Source organism: Coccinella septempunctata, chromosome 7 (assembly GCF_907165205.1).
Source record: "Coccinella septempunctata chromosome 7, icCocSept1.1, whole genome shotgun sequence".
Classification (NCBI taxonomy): domain Eukaryota; kingdom Metazoa; phylum Arthropoda; class Insecta; order Coleoptera; family Coccinellidae; genus Coccinella; species Coccinella septempunctata.
This window is the reverse complement of record NC_058195.1, coordinates 11121515-11148988: the sequence shown is the minus strand read 5'-3', so window position 1 is coordinate 11148988 and position 27474 is coordinate 11121515. Positions and strand designations below refer to the sequence as shown.

Here is a 27474-nt window from a genome sequence, read left to right as displayed (position 1 = left end):
TTGTAAACACATTTCATAATTGGAAGAAATATATTTGTGTATCAGTACAAAATGATACATTTTTATCAGATATGTTGCGTTCTACTGAATGTTTAATTGAATAAAATTGTTCATCCGTTTAAAGTTTGTGTTTTTGTGATTGAATCCCATGTTATTGGCACATAACAATAGAATCTGAGGCCATCAAACGTATAGGATTTTTTCGTCTTCCTGAATAATATCACATGTAATCACGAATTTCCCCAAACAATCTCCTCAATCCAGTCGAGGTAACTTGAAACTCTGGTATAAATTCCGGGATATTTACTACCACATCCTATTCCATAAGATGTTATACCTACTATGCTGTAGACACTGCTATTGGCGATGTTTTGTACTTGGAGAGGTCCCCCAGAATCCCCCTAGAAGTATGTACGAAATCTTGTTGTATATACACAGAGATACATTCAAACCAAATCTATGTAGTATGTATTTATATTTTATTTTTTTTATTTTTATTTTTTTTTTTAGCAATCAGATATTTGTTTAGGGAAAAGCTATTCCAGGTTATCATTTGATGAGGTCAGTGTTATTTCCATTAAAAAAAATAACAATATAAATATCTTTTACCTGACAAGTGTCACTCTTGTTGTCTGCTGCACAAATTTGAGTACTTAGTAGGTATTTACTGGCCCTTGTCAAATATGTTACGTTGCATTCACGCAGAGATACTGAAGTGAGTTTTGCTTTCTGAAGTATATTACTTCCTTCTCCAGCTATAACAGAGAAAAAATGATTACAGAACTCCTAGAAAATATTGGGAGTCGACCAAATTTCTGCATCCAATGTTTCAAAAAATGAACGCAAAACTAATCGGCTGTAGTATGTAGTCTGTAGGTATGTGATTTACTGTATTTATTTCCACTCACCCATTTCCTTGTCCCCCCAACCTGTCACAACCATTCCCAGAGGATCGTCATCTTTATCGTACAGGCAAGCTGGATGAACATAATCGGTGTAGGTCACTCTCTTGCTCAGCTTGACTAGAGCCAAGTCGTTGAGTTTCTCCCATTTCTTGTAATCAGGGTGGATTGTGATGTTCACAATGTCGTAGTCTTGAGGTTTAGGATTGGCATTCGGGTTGTCTTCCAGCTTAACGATGCCCATTCTCGCTTTCACGGGAGGGTTCTGATCGGCATTGATGATGCAGTGAGCTGCGGTCAGCACGTATTGTCTGGAGATCAAAGAACCGCCACAGCTCCATTTTATCTCACCGATAGTTTCGGAATTGTAACCGAGGGCTACCTGAGAAAAAACTGTATCAAAAATGGTAAATTTTAGGATTCTTGGAGGTCAGGGATGATCGTTGGGACAATTTAAGGGCGAAGTAGGTTTTAGTTTAGTAACGGTGTTATATTTCTGCAACCTCAAGGTCTATTGTGCCCTCAACTGTTCTCAGAACTGCTCTATCTACACCTCACCCTTCAATTGGTGAGCTGGAGTTCCAATGAACTCCAGTATCTGAGTGGACTTCAAGGAGGCTAAGTCCTAGTTACTCTTATGATTTTCCTGTCCAAGACAATCCTTGCAGGAGTTTACTCCTCTTCCCCACAATCTACACTCGTCAATTTCTGATAAGCCCATTCTTATCATACGAAGATGTATTGATATCTAGTTAGCCTAGACCAGTTCCATGCATAAAAAAATATTGCGTTACCATAGCAACGAACAATAACTCATTAAAAGGTCAGTGTGAAGTTTGAGGTCAAAAAAGGAAACCAGAATCACGCAATAAATTAAAAGAAAGAAGATGTCCACCGAAATTGTGAAAATCGAAAAATATCTAGCCATCATCAGGTACCTGTAAAAGGCTTAAGAGGTAAGCAGATTTGGGAAGATTTGATACCCTTGGTGATCAATGTCCTTCCTATACGACCGTAAAAAATTGGACTGCAAGCTTCAAAAGAGGTAAATTTTCCATTGAAGATGATGACTGATCGGAAAGGCAAGTTTCTGTGTCAGTCCCCGAAAATATCGATGCAGTTCATGACATGATTTTATCAGACCGTCGAATTGGGCTAAAACGGATATCTGAAGCACTGAATATTTCATACGAACTGCAAAATGGATCCCCAACTGTTTGAATGTTGACCAATAGCATTCAAGGATAGAAGCATCTCGTTCGATCTGTGCTCGATTGGAAAACGATGTAGACTTCTGTCCAAAAATCTGCTGGAAAAGTTATTTCTTCAGTATTTTGGGATTGCCATGGAGAAATCATGATTGATTTTTTGGATAAAGGTAAAACAATAACTGAAGATTACTATTCGACATTGCTGACCACTCTACGGGAAAAAATTGAAGAGAAAAGACGCGGAAAGCTATCCAAAGCTGTTTTGTTTTTGCAGGACAACGCCCCTGCACATAAATCTCATGTTGCCATGCAAAAAATTCGTGATTTAGGGTTTGAATTACTATAACACCCCCATTATTCACCAGATTTGGCTCCATCCCGACTATCATCTCTTTCCTCAACTGAAAAAAAGTTTAAAAGGTCGTAAATTTTCTTCCAACGAGGAGGTAATAAAAGCTATGGAGGTCTGGTTTGCAGAGCAAGAAGAAACATTTTTTTGAAAGGTCTAAAGACGTTGCAGGTTCTCTGTAATAAATATATCCAATTAAGAGAAGAATATGTTGAGTAATAAAATATTTTGACATTGAAATTTTGTTTGGTTCTATAGTAGGCTAAGCATTTTTCAAGAGTGTTTCTCTTTTGGTTTCTTCCTTCTAAAGAAACTCTTTCTGATAGGTGCATTTTTTTTTACCACAGAAAGGTTGTGGACCTTTTCGTTTCCTTTGATTTCAGAGTCCCAGACTCAAGAGAAACCCAGACTCAAGAGACCTTGTAGTTCTTGTCTATTTCATAAAGTTTCCCTCATATCAGCTTTGAGTCGATGACATAGGAGTTCACTGCTTTGGTAGCAGCTTGACTATAAGAATGGATCAATGTGTCACATCCTTGATAGTTTTTTCCAGGTTTATGTCTACGCCTCTTGCCATTTTTTTAAGCCTGAAAAACACTTGAGCATGGTCCTGAAGATAGTGTACACTTGGTGTTTGCCGAGTATATTCCGATGCCAGCCCTTATCGTGGTTTTTGAACCAACTGTGTATTAAGTGCCACATTTAAGTCTGGTACTGTCAAGAGCCTATTGGACCAAAAGAAGAGGCTACATCCAATGAAATCGAAAGAAACATTTAATTAATACTCACCATGTGTGGGAATTCCTTGAGTTCTGCATCTTCACCTTCGATTATATGGAAGGTGAGGTCTGGTTTGATTTCGTTCGAATATTCCTCACAAACTGAAACCACACCAAAGGACCAATTAGACTCAGTTACAACTGAGTATTGTTTCAGTAATTCATAAGGTTCTCAAGCGATGACTACAGTTCTAACTATGTAATTTTTAATTTCAATATTCACAGAGAACGTGTATAAATGAGGTATCACTTTACCCAACTTCCCTCTTCAAAATATAGGGGTTGGGGTATTTACACTAAGGCTCGGATGTACAGGGTGGGATTTTGACGATTTCGAAAAGTTGTCATAACTTTTTTGTCTTTGAACTTAGAGATCTTAAACTTGAACTTTCTACGAGCTTAAAATATTTTTTCACTTCGAATCATTATACGAACTTTCGTTTTTTTAAATGCGAACATTTATTGAATTTGATATTTTTGAATTGGAAAAAAATCTTATGTCAATAGATTCTACGTATAAAAGTGCCTAAGAAGGTTCAAGCTTCAGATCTGTAACTTCAAAGACAAAAATTATGAGAACTTTTCGAAATCGTCAAAATCTCATTTTTTGCTAATAACTCAAAAATGAATGAAGAATCGTAGGCGGCTACGGTTTTCACCATTCTTTGTTTCTCTGAAAAAGAACTTGGAAATGAGTCATCCGTTTTCTTCTAGCTCTTATAGTTCTCGAGATCCCCTCAGTAGACAACGAATTTTGCCCACCCTGTACAGTTCAAACTCGAGCCCAGTTCAATTATGAACCTTTCAAAATTGTTTTTCTCCTATTTGTCTTATGTCTTATATTATTGTATATTGTGGAGGATAGCATAACGTATACCTCACCTTGTGTGCATTTCCTGTTTTTCAACCTGGTGTGTTGGTCTGTGGTTTGGGGACTCCTAGTACTGGATTTGACGCGATCTGAAGGTTCGCTTATATTCCTGAGCCACATGTCAGGGGAGGCAGTGGTCAAATCGACTATGAACTCGTTTGGGCAGCACAAAACCTCTATTTTTCCATGCCATCCGCATCTCCTCAAGTTGTGCGTCTTCTGAGTTCTTATGGCTTTTATGGCAGGAGGGCAGTTTATTATTTCTACACATTTTCCGTTGCCTTCTTCCGTTCGACAAGGAGTATATCCCGAATCTATAACAGGAAATTCGATTCCTTATTGAGAAAAGCACATAGGATTGTTTTGAATAAATTTTGAGGAAAGTATCAACACCTTTCGGAACTTTAATTCAGTGGAGATACCTCGAAAATCAAAACAGTCAGAACAGTACGAAATAATAGAGTGCGTTCAAAAAAAATCGTCGTCAAATAGGCTTTTTCTGTGTCTGAACGTAATTCTTAGCTACTACTGTATAATTGTCCAAGTGAACTGTCAAGTTAGCGAACTGGATTGTTGTTATATTAAAATATCAGCAAATTATAAAGATGGTTTTCACAAACGTGCAAAGAATCATTTTTTATTGAGTCCTACTTCGGTAGCAATATTTTTTTTCGATTTCAGGATCCTAATGATGTCGGAGATTCGTAGATTATCAATCTTTTCAAAGTACTGTTTCGCGCTATAGATTTGTTTCCACATACAGGAAGAGTCTTTCACTTGTACAAATATTTCAACAGTAGATTCTTGAGGTCAAAAGAAAATATTTTTCGTATACCATTTTTTCCGATTCAGCCCTAATAAAAAAATATAGCCATTTTAAGTTTTCATAATGAGCTGTGCCAACCCTGGAAAAACAAAATTACCTTCAGAATAACTAGCTACACCTATGACAGTACATAACTGTAACAACTGTATTGGTTACATGATTGAATAAATGTATATCTCTCTCTCTCTCTCATATCTATGGATCTTTTTAACAGAGTTGTATACAGTCAAAGTACCCAATTTTGCAAATTTCACTGATTTTTTAACATAAAATTACTTGAAAACTGCGCATTAAAGGAGGAAATTTTTTTATTTCACAAAACATTCACATACTCATTAGGTAGCGTCCAACTTTTCGAGAGTTTGGTTATTTGAATTTTTGGTATTTTTATGATACGTAATGGTCATAATGAGAAAACTGGAAGACTTGGGTGATATCTTGTGTTCGAAAAAAATTCATCAAATAAATGAAAAATTCCCAAAAAGATGGGGTCAGTTGAAACTTACTCTAGAGCGAACGGTTCTGCCGAAATGGATGAAATTCTCAGATTTCTTACTAGAAGAGTTGCTCTTTCCTAATATGTATCACATTTAGATCTACGATAGTCTTTCTGGAAGAAAAACTACTCGCAAGTTGACCATCGAAAAATTCCCAAAGAGATAGGGTCAGTTGAAACTTACTCTAGAGCGAAGAAGTAAGTAGAAATGGATGAAATTCTCAGATTTCCTACTAGAAGAGTTGCTCTTTCCTAATATGTATCACATTTAGATTTACGATAGTCTTTCTCGAAGAAAAACTACTCGCAAGTTGACCATCGAAAAATTCCCAAAGAGATGGGGTCAGTTGAAACTTACTCTAGAGCGGAAGGTTCTGCCGAAATGGATGAAATTCTCATTTTTCCTACTAGAAGAGTTGCTCTTTCCTAATATGTATCACATTTAGATCTACGATAGTCTTTCTGGAAGAAAAACTACTCGCAAGTTGACCATCGAAAAATTCCCAAAGAGATGGGGTCAGTTGAAACTTACTCTAGAGCGGAAGGTTCTGCCGAAATGGATGAAATTCTCATTTTTCCTACTAGAAGAGTTGCTCTTTCCTAATATGTATCACATTTAGATCTACGATAGTCTTTCTGGAAGAAAAACTACTCGCAAGTTGACCATCGAAAAATTCCCAAAGAGATGGGGTCAGTTGAAACTTACTCTAGAGCGAACGGTTCTGCCGAAATGGATGAAATTCTCATTTTTCCTACTAGAAGAGTTGCTCTTTCCTAATATGTATCACATTTAGATCTACGATAGTCTTTCTGGAAGAAAAACTACTCGCAAGTTGACCATCGAAAAATTCCCAAAGAGATGGGGTCAGTTGAAACTTACTCTAGAGCGAACGGTTCTGCCGAAATGGATGAAATTCTCAGATTTCCTACTAGAAGAGTTGTTTTTTCCTAATATGTATCACATTTAGATCTACGATAGTCTTTCTGGAAGAAAAACTACTCGCAAGTTGACCATCGAAAAATTCCCAAAAAGATGGGGTCAGTTGAAACTTCCTCAAAACCTAACGGTTATGCCGAAAAAGATGAAATTCTCAGATTTATTACTAGAAGAGTTGTCTCCTTTCATTCAGATTTTCATCTTTTAAATGGTATTTTTCAAAAATTGCAATTTTCAATCTGCGATATCTCTTGTTATATTCGTCTGATCGAATTGGGATTTCCAGTTATATAAAAAATGGTAAAGAAAAAAAGTGTTATTTGTACGAGTCAAAAATCACCCTGTCGATTGACGTATTATCAGAAAATTGATGATGTTTATGACCCTCTTAGGATGGCGTTCTGACAGTGATTTCTCAAACAATTCTTTGATAACCCAAATCAATTTTTTTTCATTCTTTTAAGTTATGAGAATGTGGAGCAGCCAGAAAAATGTTTTCTCGACACCACTTGTTTGCTAAGCCGTCAGTCAGAGGCCAATTTTTGGACCTGTTTTCTTCGATGGGACATCAGCAGATAAAGACTATATGCTCTTTATATATGAATTTTTATGAATGGTCGAATAGTTTATATTTTCATAGCCTACTCGACAAAGATTATTTTTTGAACACACTTTAGTTAATAGTTAGCCAACATAAGCACATAAACAACAAAAATATGTAAGACAAATAATATTGAAAACTGTGAATGCAAAAGACAATAGGACACAATATGGTTGCTTCCGTTTTAGATTACCTACTATTTGTGACAGATTTCATAATTTCAGCCAGCATAAAACCATTGTTGCCAGAATGGATAGCTATACATATAAAGAAAATTCAAAACTCATATAGAAGAAACAGGATATCGAAAACTTAGTAATTCAATCGTGAGATAGGTCTAGAAAAACAAAGCTTAACACATTGTCCACTATTCCACATCTATTCCAGAGATAAAAATCGATCAAAATAAAAATAGAACTAATTGATCTATCCTCGGAGTCGGAATAATATATCCTATTGAAAAAATCTCATGTGAGAAATAATCATTTTCAGAATAAAAAAAGTTTTAATGGAAAACCCCAGAGAATTTCAAGATAATTTCAATCACGCCACTAGCAAATGAAAAAATTCATTTCTTGAAGATGATTAATATTTTAAAATATCGATGAATGTCCAGCAGCATCTATCAAGTTGTCTTAATGAGGTTCATTAAAACTGTGAGCATTGGCATTGAAAAGCTACCATTCTTATGATTTAAAGCTCAATATAACATACATTTTAGCTACAATAAATGCTGAATAGATGCAAGATGTTTCGTCTCTGAATAATTTTTTCACTTAATATTAATTTTCTACAAGCATTCAAACATTTCAAATACATAAACAATATAATTATTTACTTAAATAAAAAAATAAATGGTGAACTTGAATTTGAAGTGCAGGAATTTATTTCCTCTATCTAAACTCTTGTAATTTACTTGTCGAACCATCTACAATATTTCGATTTATGATAAGGAAACTGTGAATAAGAGCGAATTGATATTTGTATTATGTTGATTCTCAGTAATGCATTGTCTAGCATGCGATATAATTCAGGTCATAGTGTCAAGTTGCCTGTTCTTTCGTATTGGAAATTCCAAAATATCTGAGCGGATATCAAGTTTAAACTCCATTGTATACTGTCATTAAAAACGAAATAATTCATAATGAAATGTTGGAAAAACGGTGTGGAATCCCAAGTATAATCAATTTTATGAATTCGTGAACTTCACCTGATTCATAAGTTCCTGAATGGTTGAAAAGAATTAATTCAATTAAATATTTTTCGTTTGAAGACTTCAGTTATATTATGCTTTATTGTAAGGTATGAGGGTGAAAGATTGAATCGGTATTAATTTTAAACAATTGCAAAATTTTACAAAAGCATATTTTATGTTTTAGAATGGGAATGGAAGTGATTATAATTGAAGATTAATAATTAACTGAACCATAGTTCCTGTTACAGCATTTCTTATTTCTACTTTGAGAAGGTCATGTTATTAGATCAGAAGTTGTTTGTTATATAAATTGTTAGTTGTTAGAATAGTCCCTTTCATGAGATTAACAAAAATCTTTTCATTTTTATTATCAAGGGATTTGTTTGATTATTCCGAACTTGAGGTCGAGAAAATGATTTCTTCGAAAGGCCAAAAAATTCTTTTTTTATTGAGTTTTCTAAAAATTCCATTTATTAATTTCCGAATTCGTGTGTAGATCCAGTTACCCCCGAAGTTAGTATGTGGTGAAAGTTATATCTAATACAAAATACCTCCAATTACCTGATAACCCTCTAGAATCAATCTCCCTTACTGAGTGGGGATGATGATGGGTGGATTCGAAAATTATAGAATCTGCGAATTAAAAACTAAATAACAGTAGAACGCATAGTAAATCAGCCAAACTAAAAAAATGTTCAATGAGTTTTTACTACAATGCGTTTTATAAACCACAATCACAATACCATCATCTTCTGGTGGGTGATTTGAAAATTATGCTTTCAACTGAAGTTGTCACACGTCAACTGGTTTATCAAACTCCTTGAACCCAGGGAAAACAATGAAGTCCAGTGTTTTAATTTCAATTGTAGATATTCATGAAGAAGTAGCCATTTCTATTTAAAATGCAAATTGATTAGAATAATGTATTTGTACCAATTTCATCCTTCATTCAACTTTCCTTATTGCAGTTCTTTTAAACACGATATTACTCACATTTAAAGTGTTACGCTTTGATGTAATATTTTCGCAATGTACAGGGTGAGCAAAATTCGTTGTCTACTGAGAGGATCTCGAGAACTACAGTAGCTAGAAGAAAACGAATGACTCATTTCCGAGCTCTTTTTCGTAGAAGCAAAAATTGGTGAAAACCCCAAGCCTTCTACGATGCTTCGTTTTTGAGTTTGACAATTTCGTAAAGTTTTCATAGATTTTTTGTCTTTGAAGTTGCAAATCTGAAACTTGAACCTTCTACAGGCACTTTTTTACGTAGAATACACTGACGTGCTCAAAATATTTTTTCATTTCGAATCATTAGATGAACTTTAATTTTTTTAAATGCAAACTTTCAATGAATTTGTTATTTTTGAATAAGAAAAAAAGATTTTGTCAGTAGATTCTACAGGCACTTTTTTACGTAGAATACACTGACGTGCTCAAAATATTTTTTCATTTCGAATCATTAGATGAACTTTAATTTTTTTAAATGCAAACTTTCAATGAATTTGTTATTTTTGAATAAGAAAAAAAGATTTTGTCAGTAGATTCTACGTATGAAAGGCCTAAGAGGTTCAAGTTTCATATCTGTAACTTCAAAGGCAAAAAAGTTATGAGAATTTTTCGGAATCGTCATCATCTAAATTTTTTTTTCATAACTCGAAATCTAAAAATACTAGGCCGATTCTGTTTTCATATTTGGATAAGTCATGAAAAAAGAGCTCGAGAGTGTGCCATCCGTTTTCTTCTGGCTGCTATAGTTCTTGATATCTCCTCAGTAGACAACGAATTTTGCCCACCCTGTACAAGCATGCTTTGGTTACCACCGGTTAATTTTCGATTATTGGAAACAAAATTGCCAGGAGGCTCTTAAAATAGCCTTTTCCTTTTTTTCAGAATCCGGTCATACAAAAATCACTGAATTTGGACACAAGAGTTTTATGATATGCGAAATTTCATAGTGGCACCTATTTTAGCGATGGACATCCTTGGGAAACTTTTAACTGGGCCTCAATGTCTTCAGAATCACCAAATATTACATAATATTTGAAAAATTTTCAAACCGTTAGAAGCCTATCAAATTGAGAAACTTTCTTGTGTCAGGCAGTTTTTTCATGAAACCCAAGATTTGTACGAAATATATAAGAATATGATTGAACGCATTCCGAGAGATCTACTTTTTAAACACATTTTTAGAATATATACGGAAAACAAATATCTTAAAATTGACCTAAGTTATGGTTTAAAATGCTCAAAATACATTTCGTACTGCACTTTTCCGCTACTTTCTATTCATGAGTTTCATTGGGTGAGTACTAATTCTAAAATGATTTTATAATGAACTTCCAATGAGTCAATAGCTATACTGTCAAAATTTGATAGTAATTTTTTTTATCATCAATCGAAACCTAAGGTCAAGGCCTTGATAACCATTTGTTTGAGAAAGTCAATATCAATTTCAACATTTCTTATAATCCATAAAAGGTATTGTCCCTTTTACCGTGTATTTGATTATTTATTTCTCAATTTTGAGATAAATATTCAAAATTAAAAAATCCATTCATCATTATTTTCATCCTTCATCATCATTTCTGATATGGGATAAAAATACGTTAGCAGGCATGCAGAATATCTTTAAAGAAAATTATAAGTCAGTTTCAGAATGTATCTATGTAGGTATAAGTACAATATTTGGCCAATATAGCACTTTACTTTCATTGGAATTGATTTTAATTCTAAGAAATTATCATCAAAGAATGCTTGATATTCATATAACTTGTTTTGACCTATCCGGACTCAACAAGAGGTTCATTTTTCATCTTTGACACCCTGCATCTCGCAAACTGGTCATATCTTTTTTTCGCGGCCATTGACACTGTCAAAATCTATGAAATACCAAAAGTTCAGTAAAGTCATTTTCCTGGTGAGGGGTTTTAACCTCATGATTGTAGCTGTATTAGTTTACCGGAGATTTTCGAAAATAATCAATTGAAAAATTGCCCATGTCTTCTATAAGTTTGAATCATTGGTATACCAATGATTCAAACTCAAAAATAACCACATTATAATGTGGATATTTCTGGTTTATTAATAATTTCTGGTAATTAATATATTTTGTTTATATTTTATGTGATTTGCTCGAGAGATTTTGACAAACTGAAACGACATCCCAGGTAGATTTTAGAGGCTGAATATTTTAAGCTTTCCTTGAAAAATTTATTGTTCAAATGAAGACAAAATATATTTATTCGTTGTCGCTCTTCAAATATCTTTTGTAAGTGTTCAATATAGATCGAACAAAAAATATGAATTTTTATTTTCAAATTGAGATATTATGTATATCTTTTCATTCCTATCTGAAAATATACTTTTCCAAGAATACAGCTTTCAGAAACCCATTGGAAATTCTTTCAAAAATTCATGTTCTCGCGTACGATTATATAAGAATTCCTTCTGACCGCCAAAAAGGAGGAATTCTCCTACGCATATAAAATATGCATTCACTATTATATTTTTGCGAAATAGTGTTGCTTGTAGGTCAGCAGGACAAACTACAAAACATCCGGAAACTCCGTTTCAACTTACCCGTGTCCTCGCCTGAAGAAAACCGAAGAACCAACAACAAACCACTGAGCAACAACTGACTAGATATCGAAGATTTGGTCATTTTAACAATTCTGAATAACACATCCACTACAATTCAACGAAAACGCACTGTTTGTTTCACATAATTCAACAGAAGATATCACATCAGGTCAAATCGACCATTGAAGACATGTCAGGACCAGGAATCTTCGTTTTCTCTCAAAATTGGAAACAAACAATTAAATCCCGATAAAAGACTGCGCAGGTCAGCTTTGGTATATATCCCGCGGACCGCGAAGAAATTAAGTCCGGATCTCGTAATTAACTGAAGTTCAATAATTCAATTATCTTTACAGAACTCGTCTTTCTAGATAAGTGGAGGACTGTGCGAGATGATCTGCAATTTATAGGTGGTCTTTAAGTCGCGATCAGTACAGGTCTGGACTATCAGGACACGCAACGCTCATCTTGTCTGTCAAAGAAAGTTCTCTGCATCGTCTGAAATTCTTCGAGGTTTTCTCTCTCAGTCTCTGAAACAAAATCAATTGAAAATTTGAATAATCGATTTGCTCCTGCGTGAATTCTTGCTGGACAAACTGCAATTCTGAAGATTTCAAATTGGTTTTCGTCCTTGATAACAATATAATAAAAAACTTCTCAGGAATGTGGACAAAGCTTCAATTTTTCTCACATACGTTTACTTCTGCCAACGTTTCGGAGGCGATTTACTCCTTCTTCGGGGCTAAAACAACAAAGGACATTTAACAAACAAGGACAACCTCAAGAATATCGAGGTTTCGATCTTTATGAGATATTATTGCCTATTTGCTGTTTTCTCGGAAACTCGATATTCTTGAGGTTGGTTTCAGAGGTTGTCCTTATTATTGTTTGTTGAATGTCCATTGTTATTCAAGCCCTGAAGAAGGATGAAATCGCCTCCGAAACGTTGGCAAAAGTGAACGTGTGAGAAAAATTAAGGCATTGTCCACATTGCTGACAAGTTTTTTATTATTTTCTGAAGATTTTTAAGAATTCGTCTGATGAAGGAGTCTGATATAAACTCCGAATGAAGTTCATTGTCAGGCAAAAATTTTATTCATCTGATTTGCTCCTGACAAATTAGTGCAAGAATTTACGCAGGATATTTCAATTTTTTAATAGATTTTGTTTCAGAGAATGAGTATTTTATTATACGTTTGCCATTCTCGAGTTTTCCTTTTTTAGTGTTGGTTGTATGTAAAGCTACACTTGTTCCTACTTTTTGAAGTAAATTGTGATATCGAAATGGGAATTTAACCCAAAGAACTGAAAGAAGTGATGAAGTTTTTTGAATTTCTCTCTCGTTTTTCTCATTTTTTAATGAATAAACACTGATAAATCAATGGGAGATGATTTCCCAATATAGGGGTCCTGTAGCGTTCCTCGAACAACTGAAGATTCATCAGTTGGAAGACCGAACCCTTTGTTGAAAAACCCTCCCAGTCAAAAGCAAGATTTGCAGTACATATTATTAATTTCAATACTGAAAGTATTTCTGACGGGAGTAATCCTTCGCACCAAAATCAACACATGATGTTCTTCACAGTGCAATCAGAGAACAAATTATGTACCTATGATTAATTATTTTTCCTTAATTATCGTTTTCGAATCAGTTCGATGTGAAGTTTTTCTTCCCCAAAAATATTAAGGACAATTCGAAGAATCTTCGTTAGAAATTAATTCCTAATTAAATATCAATTTGATTTAACCAATATGGAATCCTGACATTCTCGCAGATTCGAAAAACGAATAAAAAAATCTAGCTGGAAAGATCCTTTTTGAAATTCGCTCTGGTTACATTTCTTTTTCTTTCATTTCTGATTTTAGTGAAGTAGTATGCTAATTTATATAAATGACCTCTCCTTGATACTCAGGCGAATCAAATTGATGTTCTCTAATGCATTCTATCTGAAAAGATACTTGAAATGCCTGCGGAGGGTACCAGAAAGAAAGTGGTCCGGAAATATTTTTTTTTAGATGTCGAAGTGAGAAGTTCAACACCCCTCAATCAACTCGGTGATTCCCCCAACAAATCATTGTTCAAATTTCCTGTTCTGCAAGGCAAGTAACCGGTTCCATTATAAATACACTATTGACTTTGATATTTATTCAACTTATGGACATATCGGTGCTTTCGAGTTGTACTATTACCTCAGAAACGCTATGGTAAGGACAGAGATTTTATGACTCACTGCATCTGGTAGAATAAGGCTTAAATATGTTACGAAATTAAAATTTGAAAAAAAATGCCTTCTTGATTTTAATAAAAGAACTGATATACCGGTAGATTCGGGTGACTTGGGAGAGTCCTGTAACTTGGGACAATTTCCCCCCTTGCAGATTTCTTTGCTTCTTACCATTTATGAGTGAAGGAACACACTAATAAGATTGTGTAGCGTCTTTTTATTTAGTTTAACAATTAATTCCTGTTGAGTTTGCCGTGACCAGAGCGTTTGAATTGACAGGAAAAATCAACGAATTCAAGAGAGTAAAAACGCTTTTTCTTATGGCCCTTATACTTTCTAGTGTTTCACTTTGTTCATGTGTTATTTTTTCTGGATACGTGGGATATTGGGATATTACATACGTCATGAAACAAGGTTGTTTACAAATCAAACGACAACACAGATCTCATTCATTTATTTTGTTGTTTCATGGGGTGACTTGGGACAATGCCGAATAGATACAAGCGGCGCATTGGCAGCAGGAAATATGCCAATTTTTTGCAGGATATTACTATTTACGTTATTTTCACAAAGAAATCACCAAAGAATGAAAGAAATCAAAGTTCCCTTGTTTTGTTTAGTTTTTTTACATTTGAGTTGCAATATATTTACTTTCGCTATAAAAGTGGTTCATCATTAAATTTCCTTACTGAATTTCAACTATATAATCACAAATTCTGATTTTTCAAAACTATACACCGTCCCAAGTCACCTATTTCATTTGAGAGTTGAAAAATCCATAGATTTTTACTTGTGTCCCAAGCCTCATCCCAAATCGGTGGGTGACTTGGGACAAGTATATTTTATTTTTTTCAGAATTTATATCCGAATTCTGAAGCATGGTATGTATCCTAATCAATAGTTTGAGTCATAGAGCATATTCGAACCTCTTTTTCAGATAAAAATAGGTCACCGTTTTGAAAATATGACAAATTGAATTCAAGAATCGTCCCAAGTCACCCGAATCTACGGTAACCATATATATTATATTACCTACCTATATTTTTTTCTTTCTGCAACTCTCACATTTGATACTCATAATATCCTAATTTATAACAAATGACCAACCATCTGTTCCCCATATTCATTAATAAAAAATCTTTGGAATCAAGTATGTATAGCATAGGCATTTTTTATATAGGTAATAAAATAATAATTATAACATTATTGCAGAAAATGCGACGAAGAATATACATTTACTATCTATAACAACTTCTCCACAACGGAGGAAGATAAATCTATTGAAGAGGTCTCGCAAGGTAATTTTTCAATCAACTCATTTTGAGGGTCGAATATGAATTTTATTGAAAAAACTCTCTCAATATGAAACTGGAAATGAACAGGTACCTAAATATGAAGCAACTTATTTCTTCTCGTTGCATAAATTTTGCTGAATTCAAGTACCTAATACAGATTTCAATTTCGTTATACGGTTTTCATAGACCTTGGTATTTAGACTGAGTGAAACACGGACAGGTCATAAAACTTTTTATATGTTTGGATATAATGATGGGGACACTCGAAATAGTAGATTAAAATATGAAATTTGTAGCCTTTTTAAAAGCATTGTATGCTGTGCACTAACGTGTCATACGGTAGGTTACTTCGTGATTTATTAAGAGCCGACAAAGGGCAAAGCCAAACCGCATCCATCTAAAGTACCTAATCTATTCAGAAGGTTATGGCTAGACGGATTCTATTATTTGGCTAATTTAGGCGGCATCTTCACTGATGTCTACGCCCAGCTTTTCAAACAGCAGAAACATTATTAAGGATTATTCATGGGATTAGTTTGTTTTTTTTAGACTCTGAAGAGATTTTTTCGACCTATTAAGTATGCTGAATTATACCATTTGTTGAAGAAATTGCTTTAGACTTTCGTAAACAGAAAATTTTTGCATTCGCGAGCTTATTTAGTATTAGCTATAAAAATCTTTTGAGCTTCCATCTACCTTTGGAAATACTGTATTTAGTTGACTCAAGAATATTATCCTTTGAAAAATGGAAAAACTGGATATATTGAAATATGAATTATCATTGCGTTTTGATACTCTCGCTAATTCGATTCAAAATATTATTTTGGATTTATAACCTGAAGTCTCTGTCTTCCTTGATTCATTTTAAAGTATCTGAGAAGAAAATATGTCATTAAATTGATAAAAAACATCAATAGCTCGATACATTAAAATGTAAAATGCAAAACAACAAATCTACAGCACCAATTTCTTTTATTAAAAATATATACATTGATCACTTCAATTCTTATATAATTTATTCTGAAGATTTATATCTTTTTATACTGCAACCGGTGGTGGTAGACTTGATTTGGACTTGTCATTCCAAGGCTGCAAATCAGCGGATCCAAAACACATGAAAACTATACCGCTCACTATATAGATAAGTCCACCAATTGTGAATACTATCGCCCACTGGTCCATCGTGTTCTACAAGGAATATTAGTTTTAAAAATGAAATTGAAAAATTTCCAAGAAAGAAGAATAAAAATGAATTGACATTCTTACATCTCTGGTCAATTTTTCAATGAGCATGGGGCCAATGAAACCTCCCCATCCGGCAAAAAAGTTCATGATGCCGTGAATTGTACCAGCGAAATTCGGTGATAGATCTTGAGGGTTGATGAGGGTGGTTTCAGCCGCAGCCCCATTGAACCCTAGCATGGCAACCAACAGAATGATGGCCATATCAGAGCTTTGTCCTATGAAGAGAAAACAGCATAGGCACAATCCGGTAGCGATGTGAGCTGAAATAAAACAAGATTTCATCTAAACAGCGCCAAATCAGAAACAGCAGACGGTTGTAAGATGATCTACAAAGCACTGGCTGTGTGAAAAAAAACATACTCACATAAAATTGTGAAACCCTTTCTGCAGGTCTGCTTCTTAACACCAGATCTCAACAGCAAGTCGTTGATGTATCCGAAGATGAAACCGCAAATCAGTCTTGAAAGCTGCGGTAAAGCAGCAATGAACGCTGAACCTTTGAGGTTGAAGTTGAGAACCCTCTTCAAGAACTGTGGCGTCGCAGTCAGCGACATTGTCAAGCCATAAAGGTTACCGAACTGGGCGATTATCAACGCTATGAAAGGTACTGAAGCAAACATAGCTCGGTAAGGTGGAGTGACCTGAAACTCAGCTTGAAGCAAAATCGAGAGGTTGACCCAAATGTTTTTACAAGTAGGCTTTTTTATGAATACATCTGATGGTGAAATAGTTTCACTGAGGAAGATGCTTACAAAATGCACCTTCTTGAACTTAAGTGGGTGCATGAAACGTTTCTATTTTTCAAGATTTAAAATCATGAGAAGAATGTCATCAGTAGTTATACAGGATGAGTCTTTGACTCGTACGAATATTTTAACAGTAGATACTTGAGGTTAAAAGAAACTCTTTTTTTCTATACCATTTTTTTCCGATTCGGTCCTGACAAAAAGATATACAGATTTTAAGTTTTCATAATGAGCTGTGCCACCCCTGGAAAAACAAAATTACCTTAAGAATAACTAGCCCAATCTGTGATACTACACATCTGTGCTGTGGATCTTTCAAACAGAGTTGCATTCGGTCGAAGTAACCAAATTTCACAGATACTTTTTAATATTCGAACATCAAATTACTCGAAAACGGCGTATTATTCGAGAAAATAAGAAGAATACTTTTATTTTACAAAACGTTTAAACATTCATTAGATAACGTCCAACTTAGTTTCAAGAGTTGGTTTCTTTGAATTTTCGGTATTTTTATGGTACGTAATGGTAATAAGGAGCAAACCAGAAGACGTGGGTGATATCTTGTGTTTGAAAAAGATTCATCAAATAAAGGAAAAACTATATTCCGAAATTCATTTCATTCGATAGAACCGTTTGTGAGACAGAACTAAAAATAACATTTTTTCATGGTTTTTCAACAGCCTGTATGTTTTAAACGTCGATTCGGAAAAAATGGTATAGGAAATATAGCTTCTTTTGACCTCAAGAGTCTACTGTTAAAATATTTGTACAAGTCAAAGACTCACCCTGTATACGGGGTATATTTGAAGGTGAGGCTTTTTTTCAACAGAAGGTAGAACTGATGGTCAAAATGAAGCGTTTCACCAAAAATCAGCTATACAAAAATGACAAAGTTGATAAAAAATTGAAAATGATTACTGAAATCTGAAATAGATCCTAATACGACCCTAGACCATTTGTTAGCTGAATTATCGCAAAGCAGTGGGAAAAAACTTATCTTCTGATTCAACCATATAGTTTGGTTTTTTAGTGTAAAAAATAGAATAATAAGTACTTCAAAATCTAACAACCTATATATTGGGTGTTCTCATGATTCATTTTTTAAAACGCTTTTCACCCAAAATCCCCTACAAAAATATTCCAGATTATAAATCATTTGAACTATATGGTTTGGTTAAGAATATTGGATTGAAATAAGGTAATAACCATAGCATATTGACCAAGACTTATTTCACAAGAACTCTTTCTCAATTCCTCCACACTGTTTACCACCTTGCACGATAAACCAAGTTTTCCGAAAGACATCTTGGTTATTTTTGGTGATATGATTCATTGTGGTGAGTTCTAGGTACTTTCTGTCAAAACAAAAGGCTAACCTTTGAAAGCACCCTGAATGTGTATTAACTATATGGAGTATTAAAAGATGCTTACCTTTTCTCTGCTGACTTGTTTCCCCTGTGACTTCTCGATGTACTGCAACTCGTCCTTAGCGATCCACCTGTAGTCCCGTGGGTAATCAGCCACGAAGAGTATCAGGCCGGTACAAAACAGTGCAACAACGAAGGACAAAGAATAGAAGGACCAATTCCAGCCGAATTTCTCTATAATCATGCTGGTAACGGGCATAGTGAGCATAGAACCGAATGCATTTCCCATCAGACAAGCCGAGAACCTTCCTTTCTCACTGGGCGGAGCCCATCTTCCTATCAGGCACTGAAGGGCTGGATATTGAAGGGCCTGAAATGGAAGTTCACCATCAGACAAATCTTTATCGGCGCAGTTCACCACTTACCAGCATGAGACCAACGACAAACCGCAAAACGAAAACCCAAAATGGCCCTATAGGGGCGGCAGGCACAATGAGACATGAGGATACTGCCATGACGATGGAAGACCACATAAGAACCTGCCAAGGCCCCAGCATCTCCGAGATCATACCAGATGGCAGTGATAAGGCGGAAAGCCCATAGAACATGGCACTTATGGTTCTTTGTTCCCATTCGTACGTCCAGTTGTAACGTGGTCCAAACTGAAACACAAATTGTATAGGGTGGCTTGTTTGCAACGTTGTAAGTTATCTTATTTAGGTTAAATAGTAGGTAGTTTAAAGTTATTCAATTGAATCTAGTAGGTAGTACTTCTGATAATAATAACTTCAGAAGTTTCATTCGATCTCATTTCAATTGTTTCTCTTTTTGAAACAAGCTTCTTGATTTTGTTCAAGTTACTTCTCATTAAAAAATATGATTTGCTGAAGCTAAATGAGCAGTATAATTTTTCAAAAGATGTTATTTATGTATACTCACGTCTCCAAGGGTTTCATTCACTTTCCTTGCTTGCATCATCGCCAGCAGACTGATCGAGTAATGTGATCTGAACATATAGTTGACGAAGGTACCCCAGAATACCATCATGGCAACTAAGGCACGACTGGGAACACAGCACCATGCTTGAAAAATAAATATCTTCTCATAAATAATGGTTGCAATATGGTGAAAAAGGTAGTTGATAGATTTTTGGTTTCAAACTATATCTTTCGAAAATAGGGAAAGATATGATGAGAATGGCCCATATAAAAGTTTTAGAGCACTTAATTCTTCGTCGAACGAGACCAGAAGAGTATTTTTTTGACAAACCCTATGGACATTAGAGAACCAGAAAATTGGGAGAATTTTCAGTGTTATTATTGGTTCCAACTTTAGTTTTAAGGAAAAATCTTCCAAAGTAGAGTATATATGATATACACTGCGCAAAAAAATTAACGCATATTATGGAAATCTTAAATTTATTCTACAACTGAAGGTGTTCTCAATGATAATTATTTTTATCAGAATTATGCATGCATATGTTATCCACTTTCAACGGTTTTCTTCAATACAGATGTTTTTTCCCAGCAGGAATAAAAAAAGATGATATTATCAGATTTTGAATGTATTGGCTCCATTCTAAAATCAGTTGTTCTCGATCAATTCTAGTGATCAATAGTTTTTCTTTCGTTTGATTTTCTACACTCAATCGCTATGCAACGCAAAACACGCAATTTGACCCAAGAGGAATGTGCCCAAGCGGTAGTTTTGCGAGAAGAAGGGTGGACATACACAAGAATTGCAGAAAGGTTTGGAGTTTCCCATACAAGTGTGTCCAGAATGTTGCAGCGATTCAGGGAGACAGGTATGAATGTCCGAAGACCAGGACAGGGTAGACCACGGGTAACAACTGCCATTCAAGAACGTTACTTGAGAGTTTCTTCGTTGAGACAACGGTTTGCAACCGCTCGCCTCCTTCAGCTTGAGCAGACTCATGAGGTGCAAATTAGCACTCAGACAATAAGAAATCGCCTCAGAGAATATGATTTAAGGCCTCGTGTCGCGGCAAGAGGCCCAGCTCTTACCCCAGCCCATCGAAGGGCGCGTTTGGATTTTGCGAGAGAGCATATCCATTGGGAAGAGGCCGATTGGGAAAGAGTTCTCTTCACAGATGAGTCTAGATTCTGCCTCTACCATTGTGATCGACGTTCCCTTGTATACAGACGTCCAAATGAAAGATATGCTCAGTGCAATTTCCTGAATACTACTGGTTTCGGGGGAGGATCGATTATGGTATGGGGTGGAATATCTTTGACTGCTCGCACAGACCTAGTGGTCGTTGATAATGGAGCTATGAATGCTGATAAGTATATAAGGAACATTCTTGAAGAGCATGTAGTGCCATTTGCCCCATACATTGGTGAAAATTTCATTTTTATGGACTATAATGCCAGACCCCATCGTGCGCGCATCGTTCAGGAGTACCTTGAAGAGGTTGAAGTCTCTCGAATGGAATGGCCAACAAGAAGTCCAGATCTCAATCCGATTGAGCAGGTTTGGGACAATTTCAATAGAAGGCTGAGAAGTTCAGAAAATCATCCAGCTACTGTTAATGACTTAGGAATCCAACTCGGAGAAATCTGGGAAGGATTAGATCAGAACATTTTAAGATCACTCATTTTGAGTATGAACCGTCGTTTCCGAGCTGTAATTAACGCAAGGGGTGGAAATACCAAGTATTAAATCACTTATCAGCATTTCAGTATTTTGAAAATTGTTCATTTCTCTTCTTTCACATAAGATTTGGTAAAAAAAAAAAATTCTTCCATTTAATGTGTCATGTTTCGTTCAAAACCTTCCCGAGAGAACATGAAAAATAAGTTATAAAGTCAATGTAGAGTTAACTTTCATTAAAATTGAGATTTTCAGAATGTGCGTTAATTTTTTTGCGCAGTGTATATGATGAAAGTTTAGAGTATTAAATTCTACGTCTGCACCAACCTACACTCACCGGCAAAAAAACTCGGCCACCTGAAATTTTGCTGCAGCTCGTTGTCCAAGAACTTTCGTAATTTTTCATCAATTTGTTTCTACGCCAAATTGTAGATAAATTCTTAGGTCGAGTTTTTTTTGTCGGCGAGTGTACTTTACAAGTCAAGAACAGCACCTACGTTGCGATAAATAAATCCTTGAATAACGAAAAACATTCTGAAACTGCAAATAAAATCTATTCGGAGAAAAACAATTTAGTTGAGAAAAACTGGCCTTTAACGAGGTAGTCTATTGTGTTGGTGATGTGTGTAGTTTATATGCAACTGGAAAAGTTCATGTAGCGAAGGATTCCGGACTTTCAATTAACGTTCAATTAAAATTTAATTTGAAGCGATGCCGAATAATTCAGTTCGAAAACATCATCCGCATTACTTTCTGTATTTGAAGCGTTGATCGAGGAATTCCATCGAATGGTTGGTTTATTTTTGAACAATTTCACAAACATTTCATGGGAAAAATTCTGTTAGTTATGAGTAGGCTAGAATATGAAGCGAATCGCGAGATAAATCAATGAACAGTAATCTGGCAATATTTATTTTAATTATTATTATTTGAACATCGGACCTTATCTATTGATTGAATCCGAATTGATTTATATCTGCCCACGTTACATAAATTCATTATCAAACATCATTTATTATTTCAAATATAAAATATTCTCAGTTCACTCTTTGAGTTTGTTCAGAAGGGTTTCAACTTTTTAACTTTTTTCGAATTGTATTCAATGGCAAAAATTCATCAGGAATACATTTTCATTCACGAAATCAGAATAATGTGAATTTAGTTTTTTCCATCGTCATTTTCAATCAGGAAGGAAAATTAGAAGAAAACTATGGCCTCTGTTTGTTTTTCGTTTTTCTTCGGAAAATGTATGGGGCAAATATCAACAGTTTTTAAGAGCATTGATTTCAAAAATACGGAATAGGTGTTCAAGGATCACCTACATGTTGTAATATTATGAATACTTGCGAACAAATTCAAGGATCCTTTGTCAATTGTCTACATAAAATATCCAAGATAGCTGACATACCACCCCTAGAAATTCGACAAAATTTCATTGAATTTCAAGTACGGGACTGTGGAAGGTGACTACGGCATCGCAAAAACGAAACAAAACATAAACATATGGCTGGACAATGAATGGTTCAGTACCAAGTTCATCGGATTAGATGCATCAGGTCACTTTTGAGAGAATCATAATTGTTGTATCGTGCAATTTAGGGTGAGAAAAAATGTAGAAAATCCAGGTAGTTTCTTGAAAGTTCTTACGTTAGTTATGTTGAAAAAGTGTTCACAAGAAGATTGTGATGCCCATTGTGAAAAAATTCTTGAATGATTTAGACGAATTTTATTGGTGAGATTTTGAAGTATTATTCTATTTCTTACACTTGTGAAATAGCCTCTTCTGTTAGTTGGTATCGAAATAAGCCATTTCATAAAATCGTGTAAGTTACTGAAAAATAATAAGAACAATTCGGCAATCCTAAGTTTCCATTTTCATTACCACGTAAATATCGAACGAGCCAATATCCTAAACGAAACCACATGGTAGAAGCAGGAGATAAGTTTTTTTCCACTGTTTTGTGATTATTTAGCCAACAAACGGTCGTATTAAGATCTATTTCAGTAATCATTTTCAATTTTTTTTCAACTTTGTCATTTTGAAAGTTTTGTTTAGGTGATTTTTGGTGAAAAGCTTCATTTTGACCAGTTGTACCTTCTATACACCCTGTATATTGTGGATCATTCTTATAATGTTTTTCATAGGAATAAAATAGGTTATCAAGAAGTACGCAATGTGAGTCGTAACATACAGGGTGTCCTAAAACTAGTGAATCAAACGTCACGCCACGATATAGTAGACCAAATATTATCGAATGACACCAACCTAAGTTCAACGAAAATGTACCGTCTCCAAAATAATCAGAATTTTATTAAAATACCTAAAGTTGCCGATTTTCGAACTATTTTTCTTAATCACAGGGCCAGTTTGTGAAGAAGGATATCGATTTTAAATTAGATTGAACTAAGATTATTGTTCTATTTCACCTAATTGAAATTATTTTAAGTAGTTAATCGATAAACTAAGTAAATGTAAATTAAAACACTTGTTTTTTCTATATGATTTTTATTACTCAGAATAAACCACTGCTATATGGGTGATAACATTGGAGAAAAACGCGATCCTCAATCACAAATTGGCCTTGTGATTGAAAAAATAGTTCGAAAATCGGCAACTCTAGGTTAGGTTTTTCCAGAAACGGTACATTTTCGCTCAACTAATGTTGGTGTCATTCGATAGTATTTGATTTACTCTATCGTGGTGTGACGTTTGATTCACTAGTTTTGGGACACCCTGTATAGGCTGGAATTATCTTCGAACTCAAATTTACGTTGAGGGCGGATATCATGCTGTCAAAATAGGGAACAACACCAAAATTTTTTTATTGCCTTCTTTTAGTGGCGAAAAAGCACCAATTCCATTGATTTTCATTGAAAATTTTGAGTTGATGTTATCGAAAGTAGCTATGAATTTATAGTAGGTACCTGCATCGAGTAGAAAAACTTGAATGAAAACCATAAGAAAATATTTCAAGAGGATATTCTAAAGATAGAACAAGAGAAGAAATTCTTAAACTTCGGTCTATATTTATAGACATACAAAAAGGAAATATTTTCAACTGATCACAATAAGTACATACATGCCATTATGTTTCTTCACTTGATCCTTTCTAACTTTCATAAACTGAGTAACCAGAAAACACAAAAAAGGAAGAATTTACTCAATTTTTCAGCATTTCAGTAAAGCACGTTTCACACGTCACTAACAAGTAACAAACACTATTTCTAACACGCGGGAAGAAACGGATAAAATAACTTGGTCATTATTCACTGGGTGACTTAAAGGGAAAGGGAAGTTTCTACCTGATTTTAAAACGACTTCGGGGAACTTGAAGGGAATTCTACCGCTATGTATGAGGTCACGGGCTGTTTGCGATTGAAAGTCAGCATATATGACATCCGGAAGATAGGGAATTGATAAGTTCGTTCGGGTTACTGTATGAATGTTTGTAGCGAAGTCTAAATGGTATATGTAGCCCATCCTTTTCCAGCATTCATAGCTAATTGGAAAACATTGTGTAATCTTGGGCAGTCGGTTATTATCAGTTCGGTTATTACGAAGTTTTCCAAAATCAGGAATGAGGATATCATACGAGTTTGAAAATTAACAACACTAACAGATATTATTTATAGAATTCGTTGAAAGTGAACTCGTAAAATTCAGAATGAACAACAGGCCAACTGAGGCCTGTATTGAATCATTCAATCTTTGCACAACGGTACAAAATGTTGAAAAATTAACAGTAAACGGCAAATTTTCGACTGGTATATCAATTATTTAGACTGTGGTTCCATTTCTCCATATATATTTGTCACTGTTGGAAAGATACAGGCTGTTTTGAAGTAGGGAAATATATTTTTTCAATATTTCGAATATTCTTCAATCAGAACGGGGTCAAGGACAAACCCAAAAACAAAATCGCATTTATTTCAAGACACGAATGAAATATAGAAAATTCAAAGAATATACAGGGTGTAAATGGCAAGTTCCCAACCTATTTCAGATTATTAGAATGACATAAATATGCATTTATAGGCTATACAATACACCCTGTGTCCCTGTACAGGTAATCGATTTTAGAATAATAATTTATTTCCGATTTTCTAATATAGGTAGTTGACAATAAAAATAAATATAGACATCAGATATTGAAACACATAATGTTAAGGAACTTGTGAAGGCAAGTATCAGAATTTCTATCTGCCATAGTTTGGAAAATGGTAGTGTTGAGCATCCAATTTGTCCCCATCCTATAGGTATATTGAAAAGGTACTCTAGTTATTCGTAAATAAAACTGTTATAATTGAAAACATAGAGTAGGTATATGTTTCATTTTATTTTATATTTATTTAGGATTTGTTAAGAATTTTGTTGATATGTATTATTAGGATTTTTTACAGATTAGAGGAGATAGGCGTGAAATTCCTGACAACTCTGTCTGAAATTGGTTTCTTATCTCATTTGGTCTAGTTCTTAATGACCAACATAATGAATGTCGATTATCCAACACAAATTATATAGCTCTACTTTTTCAATCAAGAATAGAATATTGTTTGAAAATAATTGTGGGAATACTAAAAACCAAATTTGAATTATGTGTTGAAAATAGCTCCAATTTTGACAGATTGCTTGATGCATATTTAGTTTTCATCAAATAAATGAAAAACTATATTCTGAAATTCATTTCATTCGATAAAACCGGTTTGTGAGATGGAACTTAAAATCATTTTTTTATGGTTTCAACAGCCAATTCAGAAAAAATTGTGAAAGAAAAAATTGTTTGTTTTGACCTCAAGAATCAAATGTTTAAATATTTGTAGGAGTCAAAGACTCACCCCGTATATATGAATGTTTCAAAACGCAGATTTCGAAAGGGTTAAAAATGTTACCGATTCCTCGATGATAATAATAAAACATAAAATCGAACATATTACAGGTTTTGTTTCAATGTTCAGGTCATTTTGAATAATTTTTGAACAATTAATTGGAAGAAAATTCAAAGCAAAAATGTGTTATATGGGGGCAAACAAAATCTTCGTTGAATTTCAGTAAAAAAGCCTTGAAAAACGACCTAACCAGAAACGTTAACGAAATATTAAAAGAGTTCAAAACGAAAAGTGTCCCAATTGCTAAAAACCAAACCATTCATGATACAGATAAGTACTGTTGAACTGTTTGATGCATTCGTCATATGATGATAACTTTATTGATGAAATACAAGTGATTGCTATTTATCGAGGTTTATGCAATTCAATTGAATCAGAAACGTTTTTATGGAGATATGCACATGTTTAGCAGTTTCAGGATATATTATACAAACGTAGTTTATACAATATGTTGAAAACCACAAATTGCTCGCTCTAATATCAATCACAGATTTTTGTTATGAAACATATGAAAGAACGCAGATGATAGCAAATGTTTTATAGTGATGATGATTAAAGATCTACAAACGAATGTTTCGAATTTTCACTCATCCATTGCTTAGTTCAACAATTCACTTTTATTTTGAACCCTTAAAATTCTTACAGCTTACCCATCGCAGAACTTTTCCAGGAAGATAATTATCACAATAGCACAGTATCCTTATTATAATTCTTAGACATAACCGATGAAACTCAAAACCGTAAACTAACAGCACCTTGTCATCAACCTTCACATTATCGTCAAACGATAACTATTCTTAATGGGTTCGAAATCATCGTATAAAATCGAATATCTAGATGCAGCAAATATTTCCCTATTAATTCATATCGGATCAATATCAAATTTCAAACATGGAGGAAGTCTATTTCAAATGAACGTCTAGTTTTATTCTCGACTATATGGCTAATCATGAACTGAACGTCGAAGGTTAAAACTGTGAATAAAACACTGGTATGTAAATCCATTATGTAAACAGTCATGGACAAAGATATATTCAGTCCACTCCTGTTTGTTAAATTGATTAGGAGCATCACAAACCCATTGGTAATTAGAAAATGATGAACGCATTGCTGAAAGGCGACCAACAAATGTTATTCAAGTAATAAAATATTTAATCTTAAACTACATTTAATAAAACACGGTTCTTTACTAAATGTTGTTTTTGTCATTATTAGATATGCATTGTATTTCAATAAGGAGTAATTAATAAAGATGTCACAACACTCAACTATATGAAAGCAATATCAATTCAATTCAATTTTTCAATTTGAACAATCACCAGATCATGGGTTTTTATGTTTCGCTCAATA

The 27474-nt window shown here is 34.3% G+C and overlaps 2 protein-coding genes across 4 annotated transcripts; both read right to left on the bottom strand.

The window, feature by feature from the left end:
• Window positions 1-16: 16 nt before the first annotated feature.
• On the bottom strand, window positions 17-12093 carry LOC123317295 (serine protease Hayan-like). 2 transcript variants are annotated; one of them, XM_044903748.1, is made up of 7 exons: window positions 11747-12093; window positions 8729-8800; window positions 4124-4426; window positions 3252-3343; window positions 909-1284; window positions 610-755; window positions 17-401 (listed from the first exon to the last, which is right to left on the bottom strand). In XM_044903748.1, the coding sequence occupies exons 1-7, from the start codon at window positions 11826-11828 to the stop codon at window positions 231-233; spliced, it is 1242 nt and encodes a 413-aa protein (XP_044759683.1). In that variant the 5' UTR covers window positions 11829-12093; the 3' UTR covers window positions 17-230. The 2 variants fall into 2 exon arrangements, with proteins under 2 accessions (XP_044759683.1, XP_044759684.1); XM_044903749.1 differs by lacking the exon at window positions 8729-8800.
• A 4128-nt stretch (window positions 12094-16221) lies between these two features.
• Window positions 16222-27066, bottom strand: LOC123317354 (sialin-like). 2 transcript variants are annotated; one of them, XM_044903835.1, is made up of 7 exons: window positions 26775-27066; window positions 19564-19706; window positions 19050-19286; window positions 18689-18994; window positions 16876-17152; window positions 16533-16771; window positions 16222-16454 (listed from the first exon to the last, which is right to left on the bottom strand). In XM_044903835.1, exons 1-7 carry the CDS (start codon window positions 26776-26778, stop codon window positions 16305-16307), a joined length of 1356 nt encoding a protein of 451 aa, XP_044759770.1. In that variant the 5' UTR covers window positions 26779-27066; the 3' UTR covers window positions 16222-16304. The 2 variants fall into 2 exon arrangements, with proteins under 2 accessions (XP_044759770.1, XP_044759769.1); XM_044903834.1 differs by lacking the exon at window positions 26775-27066 and adding an exon at window positions 24318-24701.
• Between the last annotated feature and the right edge of the window lie 408 nt (window positions 27067-27474).